A 23,769-nucleotide genomic window follows, 5' to 3' on the forward strand; every position below is an offset into this window, starting at 1 on the left:
CGTTACCCAACAAAGCCTTTAGGTATAGTCAAGTACTTGATAAGCCTCTTTATATGATGTGACACAAATTACCAAACAACACACTTGGGAAAAGTAAACTGCTACTAAGTGACTAATAAAAATGGACATAAATAGTGCTAGAAAGCCCCAGGTAGTTACAGGCTTCATCTGTAGGAGATAAACTGCAGCCACACCTTCTGCTGTGGCGTATGTGCCAGCATTCTTGCAATAAAGATCCGATGGGAGATCAATTCAAGCCAAGCATATACAAAGCCAGGAGCTTTGGTGGGCCTCAAGATGTGGAATGTATTGCTGAAAGAAAATTTTCAGAAGCAAATTTAGACATAGTAAACATGAATGCAGACTTCACAAAGAAACACGTATCCAAACATACCAAAGTTCTACCTGACTTTTACTTCACTAAACCAACAGCCCTTAAATTTCTGAAAAGTACATGTACTGCCTGTGACCCCAGCACAACCTCTGATACCTACACAAAGATCAATCATCAAGTTCAGTGTTGAGGTGCGTGGGAGTTGAAGGCCAGCTTCAGCAACATAGGAGATCAACCTGAGCTATGAGACCTTGTATCAAGTAACAACAAATACAAATTTCTACTATATGAAACACTCACCAGAAAGCTGTAAGAGTCTGGAAATTAATGGTTTCCAACACATGCTCAGGTGCATTGAGTTCCAACAACAGCATGATAAAAATCCTATGGTAAGGAAGTTGCTGAAATTCACTCTGCCGAACATCATGATCTTGTAGGAGAACTCCCACTACTATACCGAGAACCTATCCAGAACATACAGATTACATCCCATCAACCACACAGAAAAGCCACTCGTCACTTTCAAGTACTAATTCTCTTACCTTGTGTTCTTAGATTGAACCTAGGCCCTCCCAAATGCTGAGTACTTAACATCTGAGTGCTATCTTCAAGCTTGTGATGTTGTTTTGTTTTTTAAACTTTGCACAAGATCTCACAAAGCTGCCCAAAGCTTTGAACTTACAAGTTCCACTGCAATGTTCCTGCCTCCCCATTCAGTCAGGCCTGGGTTACCAGCACTGGCCTACCCTGCACTCTTAAGCACTACAAAACAAACAACAAAGGAAAAGTGCCATGTAGACACAAATTTCTATGCTGGCAGCCAAAGGACTTGACTCAGAGTTATTTTCTGTCTTCTCTTTAATTTCACTATTACTGAACCAAACTTTTATATTATCAATAAAGGCCACTGGTTTTTCTAAGGCTATAAAACCCTGGATGTCTCTCCACATCTCATCATGTTGAATTATCTAATGTGACCTGATGTCCAGCGCAAACTATTTCCAACTCCCATGGCGTGAAGAGTATGACTGCGCCCACTCTGCTTGATGATTAGTGTGGGGACAGTAAGAGCTCCACGGGCAAAGCTACATACAGTCAAGGTTGACAGTCTCGCACTAATTTGATGTTATCACGGTTCCCCGTCTAAATCAGGTCAATAATTAAATGTCCCTCCTGGTACCTATTCAGACAAAAGTGGAGGCAGGAGTACACTAGCTACCACTATCTCTAGTTTGGATCAACATCAAAGCACCAACACGTCAACTACCTCGTGATTCTCCCTCTTTAAATCCTGCTAAAGTGTATGTGGATACTAACTCTATTTCATTTTTGAATGGAAAGGAATTGCGGGGCTGGTGCTGAGGTATATGCCCTTCAATCAGTACTTCACAGGCAGAAGGTGGATTCTGAGGACAGCCTTGTTCACAAAGTGATTTCCAGGCCAGCCAGGGCTACAGTGAGACCCTGTCTCAAACAATGGGGTTGGGAGTGGTACTGAAGCATCGACAGACACAGGAATGGGACAGGACACTAAACAGATCGGAGAACACAAAAATCTACAAGTCAAGAAAGGATTCCAGACCTTATTGAGCAGGTTGATCTTTGTGACAGTGTTGGTGGCCTCCCCAGAGTGCTTCACTAACAGTGCAATGAGGCGAACAAAGGCGTCCAGGTTGTGGTAGCACTTGGCCCGGATCATGGTAGGATTAGCAGCAGGATTGTGCTGCTGCTCTGCCTGAGCACGGTAACTGATTTCAACACACATTTCAGTGCAAAGTCGGAAAAACCTTGTTATGAGGTCATCAGTCTTAAGTATTCCTTGTTGGTGCATCTACAGTGGGAATAATCAATCAACACAGTCAGCCTGAAAAAAAATCAACTTTATACAGTTATCTTTCAATCAACAAAACTCTAGTTTATACCCATTTCTAATTCTTACTCTGAAAAAATGCCATTAGGAAAATTATCTCCCTATTATTAAGGAGCCATGGCAGAGTTCCTCTTAGCTCTAATTCATGGAGAATATTGAAGCTGACAAAGAGGTATTATTAACATTAAATAAGAGGACATCTACAATTTGGGAAATATAAAAAAATTAAGCTAACTTTTAGAAATTCTCTTCGCAGATACCTTCCTCTTATTTATCCCGTGGCAGCTATCTGCAGAAAAAAATAATTGAATAAATACCCAATAAGTAATAATAAAATAATTTAATAAATACTAAAATTTTATCCTGTTACAATTAGTAGAAAAGGCTAGTTCCAGGTCAGGCAATGCTGCACAGCAACACTGTCCTTAAAAAAGACAGCAACAGGGAAGTAACATTAAAACATTAAAGCAGCAGAGAAAAGGGGTCAGCACTTACTAAACCATCTTAAGACCCAAAAGGGGAAAACCATAAAGTCATTTTGGAAAATTTTAAACAATTTAACTATCTTGATAAACAATAAAACAGCTAAAGGGTTGAATTACACAAACAATGTACCCAAGCCAAGGCAGAAGGTCAGCAAAAGGATCTTATTTCACATTGAGATGTGAAAGCTTGAGAGGCGAAGGAATGTGCTATGACAGCGCACTAGCAGTAAAAATGAAATTCCCCAAAAGGAACCAGTAAAGTATACCGCACCATCGCCCCAAGACAAATGGGTAAAGCAACCAAAAAAGGAGCTAGGCAGGCACCACATCCATACCCACAACAGGCAATGCCACGAAACCCACGCATTTGCATTTCTGCCAATGAAATGAGAAGTCACAATATGTTTTATGACTTCCTGGATTCTTTTAGCAGAGGAATTTACATAGCATATTTACTAGTTGTCTTTATGCTGAAAAGCAAACCCAATTCTAAACAAATACACCCACACTCAATTGTCAGGTATTTAAAAACAGATCTCAGTCTTTGGTTGGAAAAAACCACCATCTTTTGGTGTCAACTTGAAGAAATGAATAAATAGGACAGTCAAGCTTTATAGCTTACTGAACAAGTACTGTAACTGTTTTATTAAAGGAATTAAGGCCAGTTCAAGATAGTACTATTCGTAACAAGTTCTATTACAGTTACAACTCTAATTTTCCCTTTTTCTTCCTCACGTCACTGAAAGCAGCCAGTGATGATAAAAGACAAAATAGATTATGATTATTTTTTCCAGCTTACTGTCTGTAACTGCTTGTTTTCCAAAAGGTTTATTTTTAATTATAATTATGTGGCTGCTCATGCATGTCTGTTAGTGTGTAATTGTGTTCAATGGTGTACATACATGAACATGAAAGCAGGTGTCTGCCAAGACCAGAGGTACAGGATATATCTGAAGTTAGTGAGCTGCCCAATGTGGGCACTGGGAACCAAATCCCAGTCCTCAGCAAAAGCAGTACAAAGCATGTACTCTCAACTGGTGTGTCATCTCTCTGGTCCACTAAAACTATTTATCCTTGGTGTGGTGGTTTAATTAAGACTGCTTCACGCAGACTCATGTATTTGAATGCTTAGTCACTGGGGAAAAACTAGGAGGCCTTGTAGTGGGCACGACCCTGTTGCAGAAAGTGTGTCATCATTGGTTAACGATGTTTCAAAAAGCATGTGCCAGGTCCAGTCTGTCTCTGTTGCCCCATCTCTGTCTGTCTGTGCTTGTGAATCAGGATGTAGCTCTCAGCTACTGCTCCAGTCCAGTGTCACCATGCTCTTAAAAACTGAAAATAAGGCCCCAATTATGTTTTTTTTTGTAAGAGTTGTATTGGCCACTGGTGTCTCTTCAAAGCAATAGAACAGTGACTGAAACACTTTGGTAAGCCTGATTTTTAGCAGCTCAATTTCTAAAACATTCCAACTGCAATTTGTGTCAGATTCATATATATGGAACAATAAAAAATATTCTGCCACCAAATAGGGACTTATTGTTTAAATGTGATGTCCTAAAATTGTTATGTATTAGCTTATAAAGTAGTCACTGGTGACTATTTTAATAAAATTGTATGTTGTAGCTTCACTATCATTTTCACTATACAGTTTATAGCCAGAACAACTGGAATAGGCTAAGTAGGGATGCTGAATCAACAGTAGCTGTGATCAACAGTGAGGAAATAAATAGGCAGATTAGTTTAGCAAAGCATGGTGGTGGTTTGCAAGAGTATGGAGGTAATTCTGACCACAGGTATACAATATTAACTTTAATATTGGAGTAATCACACCCTACTTATGTTGAATAAAAAGCACCTTTCTTTCCAAAAGCTCTACCTGTCCAACAAACGCAGAGAATGCTTTGGTACTGTCACGACCAGCTGCTGCTGAATGGTATAGATTCACCCATTCCCTCAGAAGATACTCTGCCTTCTCCCTCAGACCTGGAGGGTCATCATATTCTGAGGCTTGAGATATCCCAGAATGCATCATAAAGTTAGGGCCTCCATGAGCACGATCAATCATTGCTTCATAGTTGGATCTCACCACTTCCATCAATTGGGGCAATCTAGTATGATAAACACAGAATGAGAATCAGTTAACCCACAATTGTTTATTTCATAGATACATACACATTTATCAGAACTTGAGAAACTCAGGTAGAATAGGCTGGCTGGTAAATAAGCCCTAAGAGCTGCTTGTTTCTGCCTCTCCAGAGCTAAGATTACCAACATACCCAACTATGCCCAGTTTTGTTTTGTGCTGTGTGAGTTCCTGTTGTGCACACACTGAGTATCTTACACATGCTATGGAAGCCAGATTATTTCAGCACGATTCATCCACTCTGTCTTCTGAGGAAGTCTCTCACCAGGACCCAGGACTTGCTGATTAGGCTATGCCAACTGTGCCTAACCCAGCACTGGAATTACAAGTTTGCATCAATACACTGGAGGCTGGGGACCTGGAATTCCTAAGGATCCTGAAAGCACATCAACGACTGAGGTTTGTCTCCAGCCAGTGTTCAAGCCAGACTTCTGCTGCCAACTCAGTAGTCACTGTATGTACAGTTTTCTATCAAGAAGGCAGCTGATTAAGAGTTCCCACTTTCAGGACAATATTTGGCCTACCTAAAATTTTAAATTTAAAAAGTCACAGTCACAAATTATGCTAGTGTGTTTGTAATTTCTGAAGCTCAGAGACTGCAGAGCACTGCATTCTTACCCTTCTGGAGCATTGCCTCTGGAATGAGCATTAATTCTCATGAGGGTTTCAATGGTATGGAACAGATCTGCCTCAGTAATATGGGCAACACTCCTTTCATCCACCAGCAGAATCTTTACCAGTTGCATAGCAAACGCCACAGCCATGTAGTTTAAGCCATTCTCCATCGACTGGCAACACAGCAAATTCAAGAGAGTAACAATTAAAAAACAAAAGTACTTCCTGAATCCTTTAAGCCACTCAAGTTAAATTTCTTCCATACCTGAGCAAGATGAAGATCATACTGCTGCATGTTAACCAAATGATTTCGAATTAACAACTCCACAGCTTCCACATTATATTTATATTCATCTCGACATTCAATTAGGCACCTAAAAAAAAAAAAAAGTACTGGTTTTAAAAATATTTTTTAAATATATTTACCTATGTGCATTTGTGTTTTCTCTGCATGTATGCCTACGTGAGAGTGTCAAATCTTGGAAGTTATAGACAGTTGTGAGCTAGCATGTGGGTACTGATATTTGAACCCAGGTCCTCTGGAAGGGCAGCCACTTAGCCACTGACCCGTCTCTCCATGGGCAAAAAAGAGAGCGTTTTAACCATACTAACCATATTAGCCATGTGTTTTACACAAAGATGTATTAAGACATAACTGCAAGAAAACCAACCAAAACAAAACAAAACCAACTGAACAATAACAAAATTGTATTAAGCTTAAAAAAAAAATAGGCAAGCTAAGGACGTCAAGTACCACCTAGGCTTAGCATGTATGAGGTCCACAGCATCCTTATAAAGAATATAAATATGATACCAAACAGTCCTAGCCAGTAGAAGAGATTGCCTAAGTGAAAAAAGTCTAAGCTTTGTTTTAAATTTTGGGAAATAGAAACAATTCCATTCAAGACACTAAAATGTTTACCATGAATGCTACTATGAATGTAAAATCATGAAAACAAATGACCTAAAGTTTATTCCTCAAATGCATGTGTCAGAACCAAACAATTCTTACACCTTAGGATCAGGGATTTCAAAGCCCCATTTATCTTGTAGGCAAAAGAAAAACATCTAGAAATAAATAAAGTATGACAATAATCCTAGTCCATGGGACTGAAGAGATGCCTTCAGCGGCTTAAAGCACACTTTCTATTTTTGCAAAAAATCAGGTCACTGTCCAGCTCACAACCACCCTAACTCCAATTAGGCTCACGTCCTCTTCTCTCCTCTGCAGGCACCAGATACACATACAGTATACATACACACACAGTATACATACATGCACACAATAAAAACCAGACACACACACACACACACGCACACACACGCACGCACGCACATATTATTTAACTTTGAAAATCTAAAGCTAGTCCAGCAATGTCTAGTTTTCTAAGGTTACCCACCTTGTGATTTGTTTGTTGCACCATGGAGATCCATATGCCCTGCCATCCTGCAGAGCTTTCAGTACCAACAGGTGGCATTCCCTGTATCGCAGCAGTAAGTCAGCATCAGCACCACTTGTGGCATCTAATAAGCCTTCTACAGCCTATAAACACAAGAAAGGAGTCACAAGCATGTATAATACAATAAATACTCAACCTAACTATTAGAGCTGGAAATCAAGCACACTACATAATTTCTGAAGCTTCAAAATTCTTATCTCCACTCTCAACTTCTATCTAGTTTAAGCCTATTTTTTTAGTATTTGTCATCTTAATTCTATACTTTTTCCATTCATCATAGCTCCAAGAAAATATTACCATATGGAAAAGATGTCCCATCCACCTTACTACTTCTGACTGCTTAAGTACAGTCTATGAAAGGGGATAGGAGGTGGAAATCAACAATACTTGGTTTGCATTACGTTTTTTTTGTTTGTTTGTATTAATTTTTAAAACTCAATTCTAAATATACATACTAAAGTCTATAAACCAAGTTTCTTCTATAAGCAACACAACCAACCTTCTGTAGTAATCCAAGAGCAGCTATCGCATCCCGAGAATTCCGAGACAGCACTACAACCTCTAAAAGACTTCGTAGAGCCTGGGCTTGAGGATTCATGGCCAAAGTAGGTGGAATGGCATGCAGGTGCTGCTCCAACTCTGTAATGCACTTATCATAAATCTGAGCCACATCATCTGTTGCCCAAGCTTGCTATTTAGAAAAAGAAATAGCCAGAGATAAGAAAACATTTTTAAGGTTGTTCAGTGGCATACTGCACTGGTATAATAAGTCAATCCTTGCCTATTGCTTTAGTTTATTTTTTCTTCATTCACGAACGCAAGTTCTCTTCTACAACTGCCTCTTGAGTCTTAGCATTATTAAGTGGGGGTAATACACAGCCAGGATAGAGATGTTTAAGAGGCCTGGCTACCACCAATTCAATTAAGCTAAGCGATCAGAGAGCATAATATGAAAGGGTTGAGTGTGTTAAGCATGTGCCATCCAGTAAGCCTTCTTCAACTTCTGCTTTAAGTTTCAAACAATACAATACTTCCACCAAATGTATTTGCATGACTTATCAAATAAAAACACACCATCACTTCTGTGCTTCCCCCTTTGAGACAGGGTTTCTCTAGTGTAGCCCTGGCTGTCCTAGATTCAGCTCTGTAGACCAGACTAGCATGTAATGCAGATTTTAGCCTCCTGAGTACTGACTGGGATTAAGGCATGTGCTGCCTCACATGGGCATGTGCTTTTCCTTTCAAAAACCTGCTACTGGCCTAGAAAGATAGCTCAGTGGGTCAAGAGCTTACCCTGCAACCATGAAGAACCGAGTTCACATCTCTAGAACACAGTAAAGATGGGTGTGGTAGCATGTGCCTATAATCCTACTGTTCTAACATTAAGTCGGAAAATGGATGAAGTAGTATTCATGGAAGTGCACAGGACAGCTAGCCTTGAATACATAGGAATGAAAAATGAAAAGACTGGGTTTCAAAAATAGATTAAAGACAAGGGCCGACACAGTCCTTTGTCTACCACACATGCACACACACTACATGAGCACAAACACAAAATCATATCCATACTCTGGGGTAAGCGGAAGTACTACAATATAAAAGTCTGGGTGTAGCTCAGCAGCAAAGGGTTTAATTACCATATCCAAGGCACTGGGTGTATCCCAGCTCAATAAATAAGGAAATTCAGAGGGCTATTTAAAAGAACCACTACATGAAATTTGTGATTCTAAATAGGTCTTTTACTACACATTACTCCAACTTAAAATTTAAAGAATTAGATGAAGATACTAACATTTAATTTCTTCATTTTAAAATTTACAATCTAGTTATAAAGAATAAACCTCTAAGAACTATAAGCCACTTAAGCATTACCGCATATGCGTGAAATATAAGGTATGAAGTTACTATGCTGGAAGTTATCTATAGCCTTACTCAGCTCTGAGCCATGCAAGCAATAATACCAATCTGCCATGCAAGATGTGCCTACTGGTGCAAAGGTGGCATGAATGTGGGATAATATGCCACCTTTGCGGTGAAAGTTGAGTTCCACTCCAAGGAGGGAATTCAAGCCCGATACTATACAACTGGCTAAAAGCCCATGGCTGAGAAGGTTAGGCTCTGGTGGGGAAAGAAGGGAATTACTATGTTTGTTTTGCTAAGTGGACATATATCAAACATTCAACAACAAGAGTACAAATAATTTAAGAGGCAGATAACAGGAAGATGTACTACAAAAAGAGGTCCTGTGCATATGATATGGAACACCCAGCAGCTTTGGTCACAGGCACAAGTTGGACCATCAACATTCCACCAGAAATGAGAAAAGGGTACTTTGAGATGAATATGCTCAAAATATATACATGCATGAAATAAAGACTAAATCTTAAAATTATTTTTAAAGAGATAAGAGTCTTCAGAAAATAATATTCAATAAAGGCATGTTATATCATTTTCTTTCTAAAAGAAAATCAACAGAAGCAAATTGGACAGAAGCTTCAACAACTTCAAGTAATTTATGGTGTTTTCCTTGTATTGTCAACTTCAACTAAATGTCTTGCACAATCTTAGAAACTCTCCCTTTGATTAAATTTAAGTATAAATTTAAAAAAACAAATAAATAAAAAAGGTAAGGGAAGTCAAGAGTAAAGTTACCTTGAGGTAAACAGTAGTCAAGTTAATGCTAAGGACTTACTGTACCAGCAGCCATGCTGGTTTATCAAAGATCATCTGTAACTTAATTAATGGCTTCCATTTCCCTACCCAGTAACAAGCTCCCAAACAGAAAGCAAAGCTATAATTCAAAACACAAACAATTTAATCCAAGTGAAGTATTTACCTTCATGGGCTGAGCTAAAAACCCTGTAGGCTGACTTAAGTCATTTGTAGGTAGAAAGCCAGGCACATTTCGTGCAAACTCTTCATAGACGGCTAGCTGCTTTGGGTCCACACCGCCAACCTTAGAAGAAGAAAGCCCTTTTTTGGTAGAATTCACTTCACAATCGAAAGAAACCTTATTATTATCATTTATTTTGAGATAGAGGAGTTGAGATGGGGTTTTTCTCTGTAGACCAAGCTGGCCTCAAATTCAGAGATCCTTGCCTGCCCTGCCCCCAACCTCCTGCCACTATGCCTACATGAAACTTTATTTTTTGCAAGTGATAAGCTTGCTTGCATAGGATTCTTTCTGCTAGACCAGTTAATATGACATATGCCAGCATGCATGCCTACAGACCACAGAAGAGGCTTTCTCATCTTCCTGTTAGAGTCAGTGTCACTTACCGTCATTAATAATTCTTTACTAGAGTCCCTAAACCAGCACTATCTGCAATCCCAGCCAGCACTTGGGAAGTAGAGACAAGTAAGTCTGAGGCAGTCTGGTCCATATGGAAGCTCTGTCTCAAAAATCAGCACTAGAAAATGCCTCAGATGAGACTGCCATGGAGTTCTCCCTTGATGCTGGTAAATAGTATCAGACCCTCACTATCTTGTTGGGATCAATAAGGAGCTATCAAATAAAAAGATAAATACCAGAAAATATGTACAGCCAAGTTCAAGTTGTGGGAGAAAAAACAAACTTAAGTACATGAACTCCTTTTATACCAAAACTGAGCTACTATAGGGACAAGAATTTCCATACTGGTTCCAGGAAATTTTAAGTGAAATGCTACTGGAGCTGCCTTCCTCAGCAGCAGTATTTAGACACACTCCACAGTCCTTACAAGAAGCTCGTACTACAGTGACAAGGAGAGCAAAGGTGAAGCAAGGAGGCAAGAGCCTAATTCTCACTTTCAGCCTGATCTGCTCTGGCATCCGTTCCGCTTGATATGTCAATACAACAGGATCACAGTATCTCCGTCCTTCTTGCCGAGCATGTTTCCTCAGCTCAAATTCCTACAAATAAAAAAAGTCACTGAGGTTCTTGTTATGAGACACCTTTTCAGACTCAAAAAAACTACAACATTAAAGACACATGCTAGAAACTTACAGTTGCCAATCTCTTGTCCATCTCAGGGCCTGCTTTCTCCACTGCGGTTTTCTGAATAAAACAACAAGCTAATTCACAATTGTCCTGAGCTAACTGAGCAGCGGCCTGGTCCATCATTTCCCTTTGTTGTGGGGATGCAGTCTATTGAGAACACAAGACAAAAGAAAAGAGCAATTTAGAAATGTGTAACAGAAAATGCAGTATAGTTAACAGTTCATTCCATTTTCTGGTATTACTTATGTACCAGCCCATACCTCCAAATATTCATAATTCATCCACATATAAGATGAAAATATTATTAAACATTTCACTAGGTTGTGGTGAACATAGTTAACACCATGGTAATTGTTAAGTATCAAGAACTCCTTAATATAATACCCAAGACTTAAAATGTTACTTGAAGAGGCAAAATTAAGTGACTATAGATACATATAAAGTCATCTAAATTCATCTATATGTGAGATCCTGGCTCCAAACTTAAAAATCTTCAGTTCTATTAAGAAAATACTAGGGTACTGATGAGTATCTGATAAATAGCACCAATCACAAAACGACATACAAAAGAAGCAAATGTGACACTTTGCCTTAGCACAACTTAGAATCTAAAAAGACGCCAAGAGCTGGAAGTGTCCTTCAATGCTGAGGAGTTTGCCTAATACACACATACATGCACAAAAGCTTGTTTTAGGATCAAGTAGTAATTAGTTATACAGGCCCAAACTCTTACAGACCAGTAATATATTTCATAGCACACTAATTATTCTACTTACACGAAGGGCTGAGGCAAAACTGTTTTTTAGGTTGGTAGATATGCTCATCAGTAAAGGCTCTCTGCAAGTAATCATAGCCATTCCAGCTGTCAAGTTCCTCATCATGTGATGAGCTGCTATTCTCATTCTAGATTCCTCAGAATCCAGAGCAAAGTCCTTTCTGACTATCTGTTCACAGGTAGTCATAGCAATCTTAATTGATCGGTCCACTACAGGATGGACTAGCTCCTGGACAGCTCGCTCAATTGCTTGCCGAACACACTGCTTCAACTGTGGATGAGCTTGAAATAAAGGGATCTGGAAGGAGGAAAAAAGATAGAAATCATGTCTGACTCTGGTATTCCTTCAATGCTACAGAAACCACAGAGTTCATATAAAACTAATAAAACCCCTAGAAGCTAGGGGAAAAAAAGAACTCAGTATAACCTGTGATCCATTTTTATCCTTTTAATCCCTTTCAATTTTAACAGGAAAACTGCTCACTGAACACAAATTATTTGCTTATAGACACATCTAAGTTAAAATATGGCTAAATTAAATGTTGAAAAGGTGATTTCAGACGATGGCTCACTGGTGAAAAGCACTTGCTGTTCTTGCAGAGTCTCTGGGATATAATTCCCAGCTCTCAATGACAGCTTCGCAATGGTCCATAACTCAATTTCCAGGGGATCTGGTGCCCCCTTCTGACCTCCTCAAGCACACACGTGGCTCACACATGCACAAAGGCCAAACACTCATAGCCATTGAAATAAATGTAAGAACTTTGGATTAAAAATTGTATATTCAAACTGCAGTCTGTCAAAAGAAATGGCTTAATAGCAGGCCAAAGTGGCATGACAACAAAGGCAAAAGAAAAATACTACAGTATACATTATGAACTTTCTGACCTATGCATGGATTATCTAAAATTGTGCTTTTTATTCCTGGTATAATTAGATCACTGTGGGGTAGAGTAAGAGGAAAAAATAGAAATCTTTACCATTTAAAATTATTGCCTATTTGGAATATATACATTATAGGTCCCCTATTTCTAAGAAGAAAGAAAAGAAAGAAAGAAAGGAAAGAAAGAAAGAAAGAAAGGAAAGGAAGGAAGGAAGGAAGGAAGGAAGGAAGGAAGGAAGGAAGGAAGAAAGAAAGAAAGAAAGAAAGAAAGAAAGAAAGAAAGAAAGAAAGAAAGAAAGAAAGAAAGAAAGAAAGGAAAAAACCCCCAAGGGAAAGCTAGTAAACAGAAAAGTAACCAACAGTTCACTCTGCCACAAGCTAGAATTCTGAGAACTGGAGATGGCCCAGTGTTTAGGCACTTCCCGCTCTGACAGAGAGATCAGGAATTGATTCCCAGAACCAATATGGTAGCTCACTCACAACCATCTGTAACTCCAATTTCAAGAGATCTGATGTCCTTTTCTGCCCACCTTGGGTACCTAACAAGCATGTAGTGCACAGGCATGCATTCAGGTACAACACCTAAGTCAGTATTTTAAAAGAATGATCCATTTTTACTCACTGTAGGGTTTAAAGTAATGTGAGGTGCCAGGCCTGCTAGCGAGTAGACGTTGATGTCATGGTAGCTGTACTGTGGCTGGGGTGGAACTGTGGCTGTACACGTAGTACTGGTAGCTGGTGTTGTAGAAGTTGCTACATGTAAAGTAAGAGATAATAGCATATTTATTGACTGTACACAAAAAAAATAGCTGGATAATAAATGGATCTCATCTATTTAAACTTGGTCTCAACACTGGAGAAGGAGCAGCTGATATATTTTCCCATTCTGATACAGAAATTCTGCTATTATATGAAATATGAGCCAACTATATGTCTGTTAGTAGCAGTGTCTATAGCACAAGAACATTTCCAGGATAATCCTGTATTAAGCAGGCCAAGCTTTAAATATCTGGCAGTGTTATGGGTACATGTTCTCAACCTAGCCTTTACCAGGTTCACTTGGAATTTGTCAGATGCCAAGGGTGGGGAAGAAAGAATTGTGGGGTGCTGGTTGGTGTATTCTAACAATTCCTCACTGCTTAATATATCTACATCCAATTCCCAGAGCCACTCCCCCTCCAATCACCAGTGAGGTAGTATGCAAGTCTTTGTGTGTGCACTGTGTGTCTGCCTGTCTCTTGACTCTTTTAAACAGGGTCCCAGGCTAGTTCAAACTCATGTAGCTTAAGTTAGCCTAAAGCACAATCCTCCTGGCTTTTGCTTCTCAAGATTAGAGGCCTATACCCCCTTATCCTGGTCCTGATTGTCTTAATACAGATAACATTCTCCTTGTAGGCATGACTGATCTGGCAAACATTGAATCTTAAGAAATAAAGCAGACTATTATGTCATCCAAGTACTTGTGATACTTCAATGTTTTAAGAGATAATAGGGCAGGAGAGATGACTCAGTGGTTAAGACCACTGATTGCTCTTCCAGAGGTCCGGAGTTCAAAACCCAGCAACCACATGGTGGCTCACAATAATCTATAATGGGATCTGATGCCCTCTTCTGGTGTGTCTGAAGGCAGTGACAATGTACTCACATACATAAAATAAATTTTAAAAAAAAAGATAAGCTGTCCAGGTTATAAGGGCAATTCATCTACTCATATATTTGCTCAATATTATCTTAAGAGATAGTGAGAAAATCTAGTAAGTGCCCTTAAATGGTACTCACACTTGATAATTTGAAGGTACACAGTGTAGGATAGTTACTAGTTTATGTGGAGTGGTACTAGTATCTGAGAAGGTTCTGCACTTACTTGTTGTTGTGATGGCAGGAAGCTCTTCTGGCTGTTTGACATCTTTCTTTGGAGCAGAGAGTTGTTCATCCAAGTTCTTCAGGCGATCTTTATCTTTCAACAGGTTTCCAGGTTTGAGCTCATTGATGTCTAATGCGAGGTTCTTACAGAGCACCTCAATCTCAAACTTCAAGTTTAACTGCATAATTCCAGTATTAAATTAGAAGAGGAGAAAATTTGAGCTTTGTGTATAATATATCCTACCTTCAAGCCAATGATGCAATGCCCACTGCCTCCCCTGTACTGGTCTATCTCTACTGCAAAGGTCAATCCTCTTAAGGCACAGAATTCTCTAAGAGAGAAGCAATTATTTTACCTTTAAGTCATGTTCCTGGTGCAGCTCTGCCAATACATTCATAATTGCCATCGTCCAGGGGTTTGGTGGTCTAAAAACCTAAAGAAGAACTACGATATTAATCCAGCTCTAAATCAAACCTTTACTTTATATTATTTAAACAATTAAATAAAACATGACCATGACAAAACCCTCATTCTTAGATACAACACATTCCAGAAAAACACCTAACTTCACCTAATTTATTACATATTATCTAGGATCAACTAAGGAGGACTTATTGAACTAACAATATGGGCATAAGAACAAAGCTATAATCTCTTGAGAACTGTCTTAACAATCCCTCACAAACTCACCATGAATAGTATTTACTCACCAGACTACGAATGCTGGACTCTAGAACTTTGGCGACAAAGGGCACTACATAAAGCAACTCTTGTTGTCCTTTAACGTAAGCCTCTAACAGCAAAGATTTCACATCCAAGTCCTAGAAGTTTAAAACAAAATTTGAGAAGTTGATATTATTCTGTTCCAGAAGCCCTCAGGGAAAAGCAAAATAAGAACCTAGAAATGGTATCTCACTGAGTTCATCTCCCAAAATACAATCAATACATTATTTAACTCATGCCTGACAAAAAGCACACCCCACTGGCTTTTCTGTATCCTGAAAGAGCCTAAGAAATCATGGGCATAGAATTAAGAATCCAAACATGATTAAGTCTTACAAAATCCCAATGACAATTAAAGCATTTCTTCCAGCCAAGTTTTAAACATATAAAACTCACTGTGTGTAAGATGGGTTTATTTTTAGCTAATGTGATCATTCCTAACCAATGTCCCAAGTTCTTCAGCAAAGAACGGTCTGAGAAATTGGCCGCAGCTTTATCTGATGTCAGCAGCACCTGCAATAGTATAGGATTTATAAATAAAAGAGAATGAGCTTATAAAAGAAATTCTCGATTTGAGTTTCACTGCCCTTACTAAAAGTAATCAATTATGAGAATATACCTAAAGTGTATTATGTATGTATATGTATGTGTATGTATGTGTATGTGTGTATATATCTCCCATGTAACATGTTGGTATTATCTTACTGTCTTCATTAGCAAACTGTTGACATTACCTTTGAAAAATGTTTTTAAGAGTCTGCTAGGTGGAATACTTAGCTACCATGTACAAGATCCTGAATCAGAATCCCAGCATGACAAAGAAAGTAGACAAATAAATGGTTATTAGTAAAATTTGCCTCAGAGTATATGGGAAAATTCCAAAGACTACAATTCCTGCTATAGAAGATAATAAAGCTTAACAGTTAATGTTCCTTAACTCCATAAAGCAACAGCAAAATGGCATGAGTCAGCTGTGCAACAAAGAGCCAGGAATTATTTTTGCACTACAGCGTAACCAAGAACGGGGAAATTTCCCATTCATAGGTTTAAATATAGTGCTAGTTCCTAAGCCAGCTATGCTACTGAGAAATAAAGGATCCCATTCCATTTGGTTTGTACTGCTTCCTTACAAAATTTCCTATCTAAAAATAAATGGTAGTTTATAAATAAAACATTTAACCTTTATGGAACAAATACTGAATTTTCTGTAAGACCATTTCTTAAAAACCAGGTTAGAGACATGAGAACTTGTTGCACCTAATCTTCAAAGAGATAAGAAGTGGTGTCACATACCCACAGACATGACAGGTCAACAGATGGCATGCCACAGAAATACAGAGTAGTGTTAAATGTAACTGAAGTCATACATGTAAGGATGAAAACAAATTTTAAAGAGGGACTATACTTAAGCAACAAATACGGTTATGTCTGAAGCAAGAAAAAGTGGCAGTTACCAAGCTAATACTCTGATATTCTGAGTTTGAAAACCACCCCTGAAAGCTGTGCTCTGAGCACATACATGTATATGAGTGTGCAAACACTCATACAAATATAATTTGAAAATGTTTATGGAACCCAGTAATTAATATTCCAGACAATGTTAACTTGGATATCCACCACAGACAAAAAGAGAAACAACATATCTTCCCAAATTCCTCCTGCCAAGATCAACTTTAAAGAAATTACTGAAGGAAATATAAGAACTCTTACTTTAATGTTTCTATAGGTTTCATTCAAAACCATCTTGTTAAATTCGGGATTCTTCAATGTGTCAAGAAAGTTTGAATACAGGCTATGAAAGTTTGGCTCAATACTGACTCTTTTCATAACTAGATACTGGGAAACCCAAGGCATAAATTCTTCCTTCACAGTTTCTTTAAGCTCTTCAACCTAGACAATCAATATGACAAAATAGTAGTAGAGTATTAGTATTTAAAAAAAGTAAACAGATAAAATGAAGTCTGGGTTCTCTGAATAAGTAAGCCACACAACATCTGACTTCTTAATTAGAGTTGGCCTTTCCCCATGACACTTTAACAACAAATAACCTTCAGATTTTAACAGCTGGTATGGACTATTTTAAAGGAAGGGTTTTCCAATACAATAGCTCAGGCTGACATCACTCAAATTCTTCATCTTTCCCTTCCGCCTCCCTCTCATGTGTTGGTATTACAAGCTTACACCACAAGGCCCAGCATGTTAAAGTTACAGATTAAACCTACTTACCTTTTTTGTTTGTTTGAGGTAGGGTCTGTCTATATAGCCCTTAGGTGGCTTGGAACTCACAATATAGACCAGGCTAGTCTCAAACTTACAGAAACCTTTCTGCCTCTATTTCATCATGTGTCACCATGCTCAGCCTTCTAAAACCCACTGTCATTTCAAAGTCCTATCATAGGAGGCAAGCATCATTCCCTGTTTTTCAAAGCTCTACCTCACGGTGCTCACAGGGCCTATCAAGCAATTAAAATAGTTTCTGGAAGAACATGAAACAAAACTTTTTATCAAAGCTAGGCATGGTAGTGCATACCTTTAATCCCAGCACTTGGGAGGCAGACAGAATATAGAGGCCATCCAGGTTAACATGGTGAGTCCCAGGCTGGCCAGGGCTACTTAATAAGAAGGGAGGGATGGATGGAGGGAGGAAGGGAAGGGAAGAAAGGGAACACTTCCCTTCTCAGGAGAGCATGACATTATTTCAAAAGGCTACAACTCACTGCAAAATAATACTGCAACAAAGGATACAGCTTGATTCCTACAAAAATACTTCTAAAAACTTTTTTTGAAGTCATGTGCTACCACACCCAGCTAAAATCATACCTTTTAAACTGAGCTTGTTGGCGTTTTTAAGATAGGCTCTGTTATCACTACATGAGAAAAAGCTAGTCTCAAACTTATCACTTCAGCTTCCTTAGTAGTTTGGACTATAGACAAACCAAATCACCTGACTTTATTGGATTCAAAATAAAACAAATACCAATCACTCCATTCATCAAGCAAAAGGAGGGGGCATTTCATATTCTATTACACCATGCTTACCTTCTGTGTCATATTTGACTGTGAGAGATTGTTGAAAATAAAAGCAATTTTCTCTTGAATATTTTCTGGTGGCTCCACAATCCTCTCAGTTTGATCTGTGGCCACAAGCAATGTATCGATATTTGTTGTATTTATAGAAGGCTAGAAGTAATAATATGCACTGTTAAAGTAGCTTAAATGTTTCACTGAAAAAATCCTAGAAAACAGAAGTGCTGGCAAGTCCTTAGAAGATAAGAACACTTGCCTCCAAGCCCAGCCTAAGTTCAATTCCTGGGACCAACATACCAGAAGTAGAGGACTAACTCTTAATCATAGCACACATACACACAAAATAAACAGTAAGATATAAAGGTAACAAAACATTTTAAAAAGATCAGATTCCATTAGCATGAAAAATAAACATGGTATAACTAACTACACTGGTAAAATCATTAAACCCATTACCCAAATTATTGCATTACATAGTGCTCTCTGGAAAATATAAGGAGAAATGTTGATCTTTATGCTTCTAGTAAAATAACATAGAAATTCTCTACTACATATTCACACCAACAGATACTGGGAAAGCAAAAAGACCTACTTACTGGCACATCTTTCTTAAAGCTAACACCCGTTGGCTTGGTGACTGTAACCGTTTTAGCAACAGTGGTGGTTGTTGAGGTGGTTACCATTGTGTTAACCTGGCCTGCAAGAGGAGCTTTTGCTGGAGCCTGGGCCTGAGCCTGGGCCTGAGCCAGTGCAATACTTCCAGGGGTGGTTATAGAGCCCTGCATCTTCACAGGAGGATCTCGAGACTGCTGTCCATACTCAATGTACTACATGGGCACAAAAAGAAACATATAGAGGCATCTTAATAGAAATCAACAATTTTTGTCTTATGAAAGAATAAGAGTAATTTTAATTTTCTTTTAATCCTTGTCCTACATCAGCACCAATACCTAAGAGGATATTGTCAACACCAATAAAGATAAAATAGTATGTTAAAGTGCTTTAAACTAGCCTGGCCAAAAAAAAACAAAAAACAAAAAACAAAAAAAACAAAACAATTTTAAAAAGCAGTCTCAGATATGTATAAATAAAATTACTGAAACTCTTTAAGAATTTCAAACTTTAGTCAAGCTACATTTGATTGAACTTCAGCATACTGCTCTGTATTTTATATCTCATAGAAAGTATCTCATTTCATAGTAAGACTCTTATGAAACAGAAGAACTGTAACTACAAAAGCCAGTTTAAGCGGAACCAACAACACTAATACACATTTTCATTTTCATGTCAGAGCTCAGTTAGAGGATTGGCATGGGTTCTCCTAATATTACATCAAATCATCCATACCGGAAAAGTAAAACCACAACGTGTTACTTCTTAATAACTAAAATACTTCCTTCTAGGGAATAGGGTGGGATGTGGAACAAGCTCTCACTATGTAGTGCTAAACTGACCTGAAGGAGACTTGCCTGCCTCTGTACTCCCAGTGATTGGATTAAAGGTGTGAAGCATCCATTTGCAGCTTAAATGATATGTCAAAGGCCATTTTAGAACTACAGACTGGTTGTTTAGTTAAATCCTGGTTCAGGGGTGCACAGCTTTAATCATAGAAGACAGAGGAAACAGTAATGGGGATCTCTGAGGTCAAGTCAAGACAGTGACACCTTGTTTTTAAAAAGGTGTTTTTCTTATAGGGCATGAGAGAGAGAACAAACATATGAATGAATGTCTTATTTGGTCCCATGAACCATCAACAGGAAGGCAGGAATATTTTTAAAAGTTTGCAACTTTTTTTTATCAAAATATAATTATCATCATCCTATGTACCACCCTTGCAACCTCAAATTTATGTCCTCTAACTATTATGTACCCCCCCCCCATACATACAATCTGCTCGGTCTAATCAGTATTGCATTATGTTTTTAGGATTGACTACTTGGCACTAAATAACTGACTGATTAGGGAGCTTATCCCTTGGGAAAGACTAATTCTCCCTCTTAGCAATCATTAACTGCCAGTGGGGGCTGCATGAGAATTCCCTTCCCCACACTGTAATCACTGTTGGCAGGCTAGGATGATTTTAAACTGATCGTTCTTGTTCCTTATAATCTATCCACTGCATGTAAATTTTAACAATTAGAATTCTAAGAGATGGGCTGGAGAGATGGCTCAGCGGTTAAGAGCACTAACTGCTCTTCCAGAGGTCCTGAGTTCAATTCCCAGCAACCACATGACGGCTTACAACCATCTGTAACAGGATCTGATGCCCTCTTCTGCTGTTTGAAGATAGCTACAGTGTGCTCATATATGTAAAATAAACAAATATTTAAAAAAAAAAGAATTCTAAGAGATTAAACAAGTTTCATTTCAAACTGAATATACAAATGCAAGCCAGAGGCATTAATAAATGTCTATCATTTCAAAACAAACCACTAAAAAGGGTTCTCAAATTTTAATAGAACACAAATAATAAATAATATGCATTATTTCCTAGGTCTACTTTTGTAGAAATTGACTCCCAGCAAGTTCTTCCACAGAATCTAAGCTGGTAAATTAAAAAGATTATTTTCTTCTTAAGTAAGCAATTTGTAAACCAACTTTTGAGTCTGTAATTTGGTTATGGGGTTTTGCTTTTCTTGAGACAGGGTCAGAATATATAGCCGTGGCAAGACTGGAACTCAGCACATAGACCAGAATTCACTATATAGATTAGTCCAGCCTTGATTTGAGATGAAGTTGCTAAGATTAAAGGTAGGTGCCAACCTTTGAACTCCATTATTTTGTAGAATTAGGAAAGTTCTGAATATATACAAAGATTCACTGAGTGAAATCTGTCTACTATACAAAAGTATCACCAGGTCATGAGAACTGGTAAAAGCCTTTTAATTAAAACAAGAAAACGACAGCTCAAAACTGTTACACTATGAATGGCATTTTTATCTAGTTTATTATTAAGCTAAAAAGTGAGCAAGAAACAATACATAAAGAAAGATCACTGAAGAAACCTTGTGTCTTATGCCTTAGATTCAGCACTTTAGAGGCAGAGGCTGGGGAATTTCTGAAAGCCAAGGATACCTACTGAATTCTTGAATTCTTTAGAGGTACATAGTGAGACCATGTTTCAAACAAACAAAAGACAAATGCTCTAGAGCTGTAAGGAGATCACTTGCCCAGGAAGCCCAAGGACCATCAGCTGAATTCCAAGAGCATACGAGTGAATTATGATCCAAACCTCCATGCAAGTTATGTATAAGGTGCATGTCCTTACACACTTACACAATAATAATACAACAAACTAAAACAAAACAAAAACCCACCTTAATCTACTAGTATTTCTCACAAAATCTCCAAACAAATCAAGGGAGATCTAACCTATGCTCCTCACAGGCATTTGAGTAGGGCACTCACCTCCTGCAAGTGATGTGGAAACTGCATAAAGTGGCTGATAGAAGCCAGGTGCTGACAGTACTGAGGGTAGTCCTTCAATCTGCCGAAAAGTAGATTGCTCATTCATCATTTCATGTTAGTGCAGGAAAAAAAGTTTTTTTAAAGACATTACTTTTGAAAGTCATATTTCTCTGCTGTTATTTTGAAGAGAATGTCAAATGGAAGACTACCAGCCAGGAATAGTGCACACACACACAACCCCAGAACTTAAAAACATTAACAGCCAACAGCACAAATTCAAGGCCAATTTGGCTATGTCTCAGGGGAAAAAAAATCAGCAACACTTAGATGACCACCAAAATGGGAGGAAGGGCAAGAAGACTCGTAAATCTCGCTCCACACAGAAAAGAAACCATCACCCCGGCATGGTCACACAGGTCTGGAAACCCAGCACTTGGGACCATGAAAGACTAAGAATTGGTATTTCCAGGCCAGACTGGGAGAGATCCTATCAAAAATTTTAAAGTAACTTAAAATTATGCAATTAAAAACAAAAAAACAAAAAACAAAAAACAAAAAAAAAAAAAAAAAATTGCCTCTGCTTTAAAAAAGAAAAGGAAAAAAAAAAAAAAAAAGCTCCTTACTTCGCCCAAACAAACTTAGTTTGTACAGGTCAGTATACACATGAATGATATGGAAGTGTATGCATTATGTATAATATACACTAGCTATGATTGCACATAATGAAAAGACACTGCCCAGAATGAAGAAGGTCGAGAAGGGAAATCACCAAATGTCAGATGAGGGTTGGGAAAGAAGAAAGAAGTGCCAGTCTAACTACTCACCTATTTTTAAATCTATCTAGTGCAGCAATACCAAAATAATACATTTTGGATCCAAAAGGCTTCCGTAAGGCTTCAAGAACATATCGCAGGGCCAGACCCAATGCCATGTAAGTGACCAGTCCTTTTTCAATTATGCCACCAAACAAGCAGGCTGTTATATGTAATTCTTTATCAGGATATTGAGGGAAAAACCGATATTCTTCAAATAAGTTTCTCAGCATACAGTTAAATACTTCTCGCTCCCTTTTTATAGTGGAGTCTTTAAATCTCTGTAGCATTTCTAATACCTGAAGAAGCAAGATAAACACAAAACACACACAAGAAACTTTACCATGAACATTCCTTATATGCCTTAATGGTAGACTTGCTTTAAAAAAAAAAAAAAAAAGCATTTACCAATGTAAAAAAAACAAAGCCTAACACAAACATTAAAATTTCAAAAGATAAGACAGAAATACTACATTTTAAGTGAATTTCTAAAAACCTTAAAGTGCCCTTATTTCAAGTTTATGAAACTTGGGAAATTAGAAATCCTAAACACTCACTTCATCAACAGACATGGTTGGATGTGGTGGGTGATTATATATTCGCTGGAAATAGCTGTTTGCTTCGTCATCTATTTCTTTACTAAAGTGCTGGTTTGCCTCTGGCCACACCTGAGACAAGTCCGCTGTTGAAGAGGAAAAGGCTCTCAGTATACATATTTAAATTAAATCTTTCAATTCCCCCAGAAAGCTAGACAGACAAATATGGTTCTACTATTAATTGGGAAAGAGTGGACATATAAAAGAAACTGAAGGTTCAAGGGTCAAATGATGGATTTTAAACCTGAGCTGTCCAGGCAGACAAGAAAGACTTCTAAATAAGTTGCTTTGCTTAGTTCTTCTACAGTAAATCCTACTGCAGTAAAAAGAAAGCTCAATAGGCTACTCCTAACACATTTACCATTAACAAACCCACTCATGACTCATGATTACCAAGTCTTTATTACACTGTAATAAATAAACAACTGAACAGAAAACATGACACACAAACACAAAGCATGCTACAAAAACATTAACATTCAGACAAGCCTTTCACACTAATATTTTCAAGTCAGTGGACATTGTTGTCATTATTGTTATTATTATGATGGTGGTGGTGGTAGTGGTGATTGGAAGGCAGTATCTCTGGCTGGCCTTGAACTCAAGATCCATCTGCCTGTGTTGGAAATAATGGCCTGCAGCACAAACACCTGTCTTGTTCCCCATCCTTAAAAAATTACTTTTATGAGTATTGGTTGATGTTTTGCCTATAAGTATATCTGTGTACATGCTTGGTGCCCTTGCAGACCAGAAGAGTATATCAGATCCCCAGAGTTCTCGACAGTTGTGATCTGC

General features: G+C 38.2%; 1 protein-coding gene across 9 annotated transcripts in view; it reads right to left on the reverse strand.

The window, feature by feature from the left end:
* CNOT1 (CCR4-NOT transcription complex subunit 1) overlaps positions 1-23,769 on the reverse strand; it is a 74,846-nt gene that overhangs the window by 6,954 nt on the left and 44,123 nt on the right. For 6 of the 9 annotated variants that reach the window (XM_080937122.1, XM_080937116.1, XM_080937118.1 and 3 more), the window contains 23 exons: positions 22,936-23,060; positions 22,391-22,677; positions 21,567-21,645; positions 18,755-18,985; positions 18,171-18,311; positions 16,842-17,021; positions 15,528-15,644; positions 15,119-15,229; positions 14,764-14,841; positions 14,409-14,586; positions 13,167-13,297; positions 11,663-11,959; positions 10,893-11,033; positions 10,694-10,798; positions 9,744-9,863; positions 7,407-7,598; positions 6,848-6,990; positions 5,713-5,821; positions 5,451-5,620; positions 4,545-4,797; positions 1,917-2,165; positions 635-798; positions 195-312 (listed from right to left, as the gene is read on the reverse strand). In XM_080937122.1, coding sequence (XP_080793248.1) covers positions 195-312; positions 635-798; positions 1,917-2,165; positions 4,545-4,797; positions 5,451-5,620; positions 5,713-5,821; positions 6,848-6,990; positions 7,407-7,598; positions 9,744-9,863; positions 10,694-10,798; positions 10,893-11,033; positions 11,663-11,959; positions 13,167-13,297; positions 14,409-14,586; positions 14,764-14,841; positions 15,119-15,229; positions 15,528-15,644; positions 16,842-17,021; positions 18,171-18,311; positions 18,755-18,985; positions 21,567-21,645; positions 22,391-22,677; positions 22,936-23,060 — 3,719 coding nt within the window. The remainder of the gene's footprint in view (positions 1-194; positions 313-634; positions 799-1,916; positions 2,166-4,544; positions 4,798-5,450; positions 5,621-5,712; positions 5,822-6,847; positions 6,991-7,406; positions 7,599-9,743; positions 9,864-10,693; positions 10,799-10,892; positions 11,034-11,662; positions 11,960-13,166; positions 13,298-14,408; positions 14,587-14,763; positions 14,842-15,118; positions 15,230-15,527; positions 15,645-16,841; positions 17,022-18,170; positions 18,312-18,754; positions 18,986-21,566; positions 21,646-22,390; positions 22,678-22,935; positions 23,061-23,769) is intronic. The other 3 variants (XM_080937121.1, XM_080937120.1, XM_080937119.1) reach the window with 1 other exon arrangement.

This window comes from Micromys minutus (genome assembly GCF_963924665.1).
Source record: "Micromys minutus genome assembly, chromosome: 24".
Lineage (NCBI taxonomy): Eukaryota > Metazoa > Chordata > Mammalia > Rodentia > Muridae > Micromys > Micromys minutus.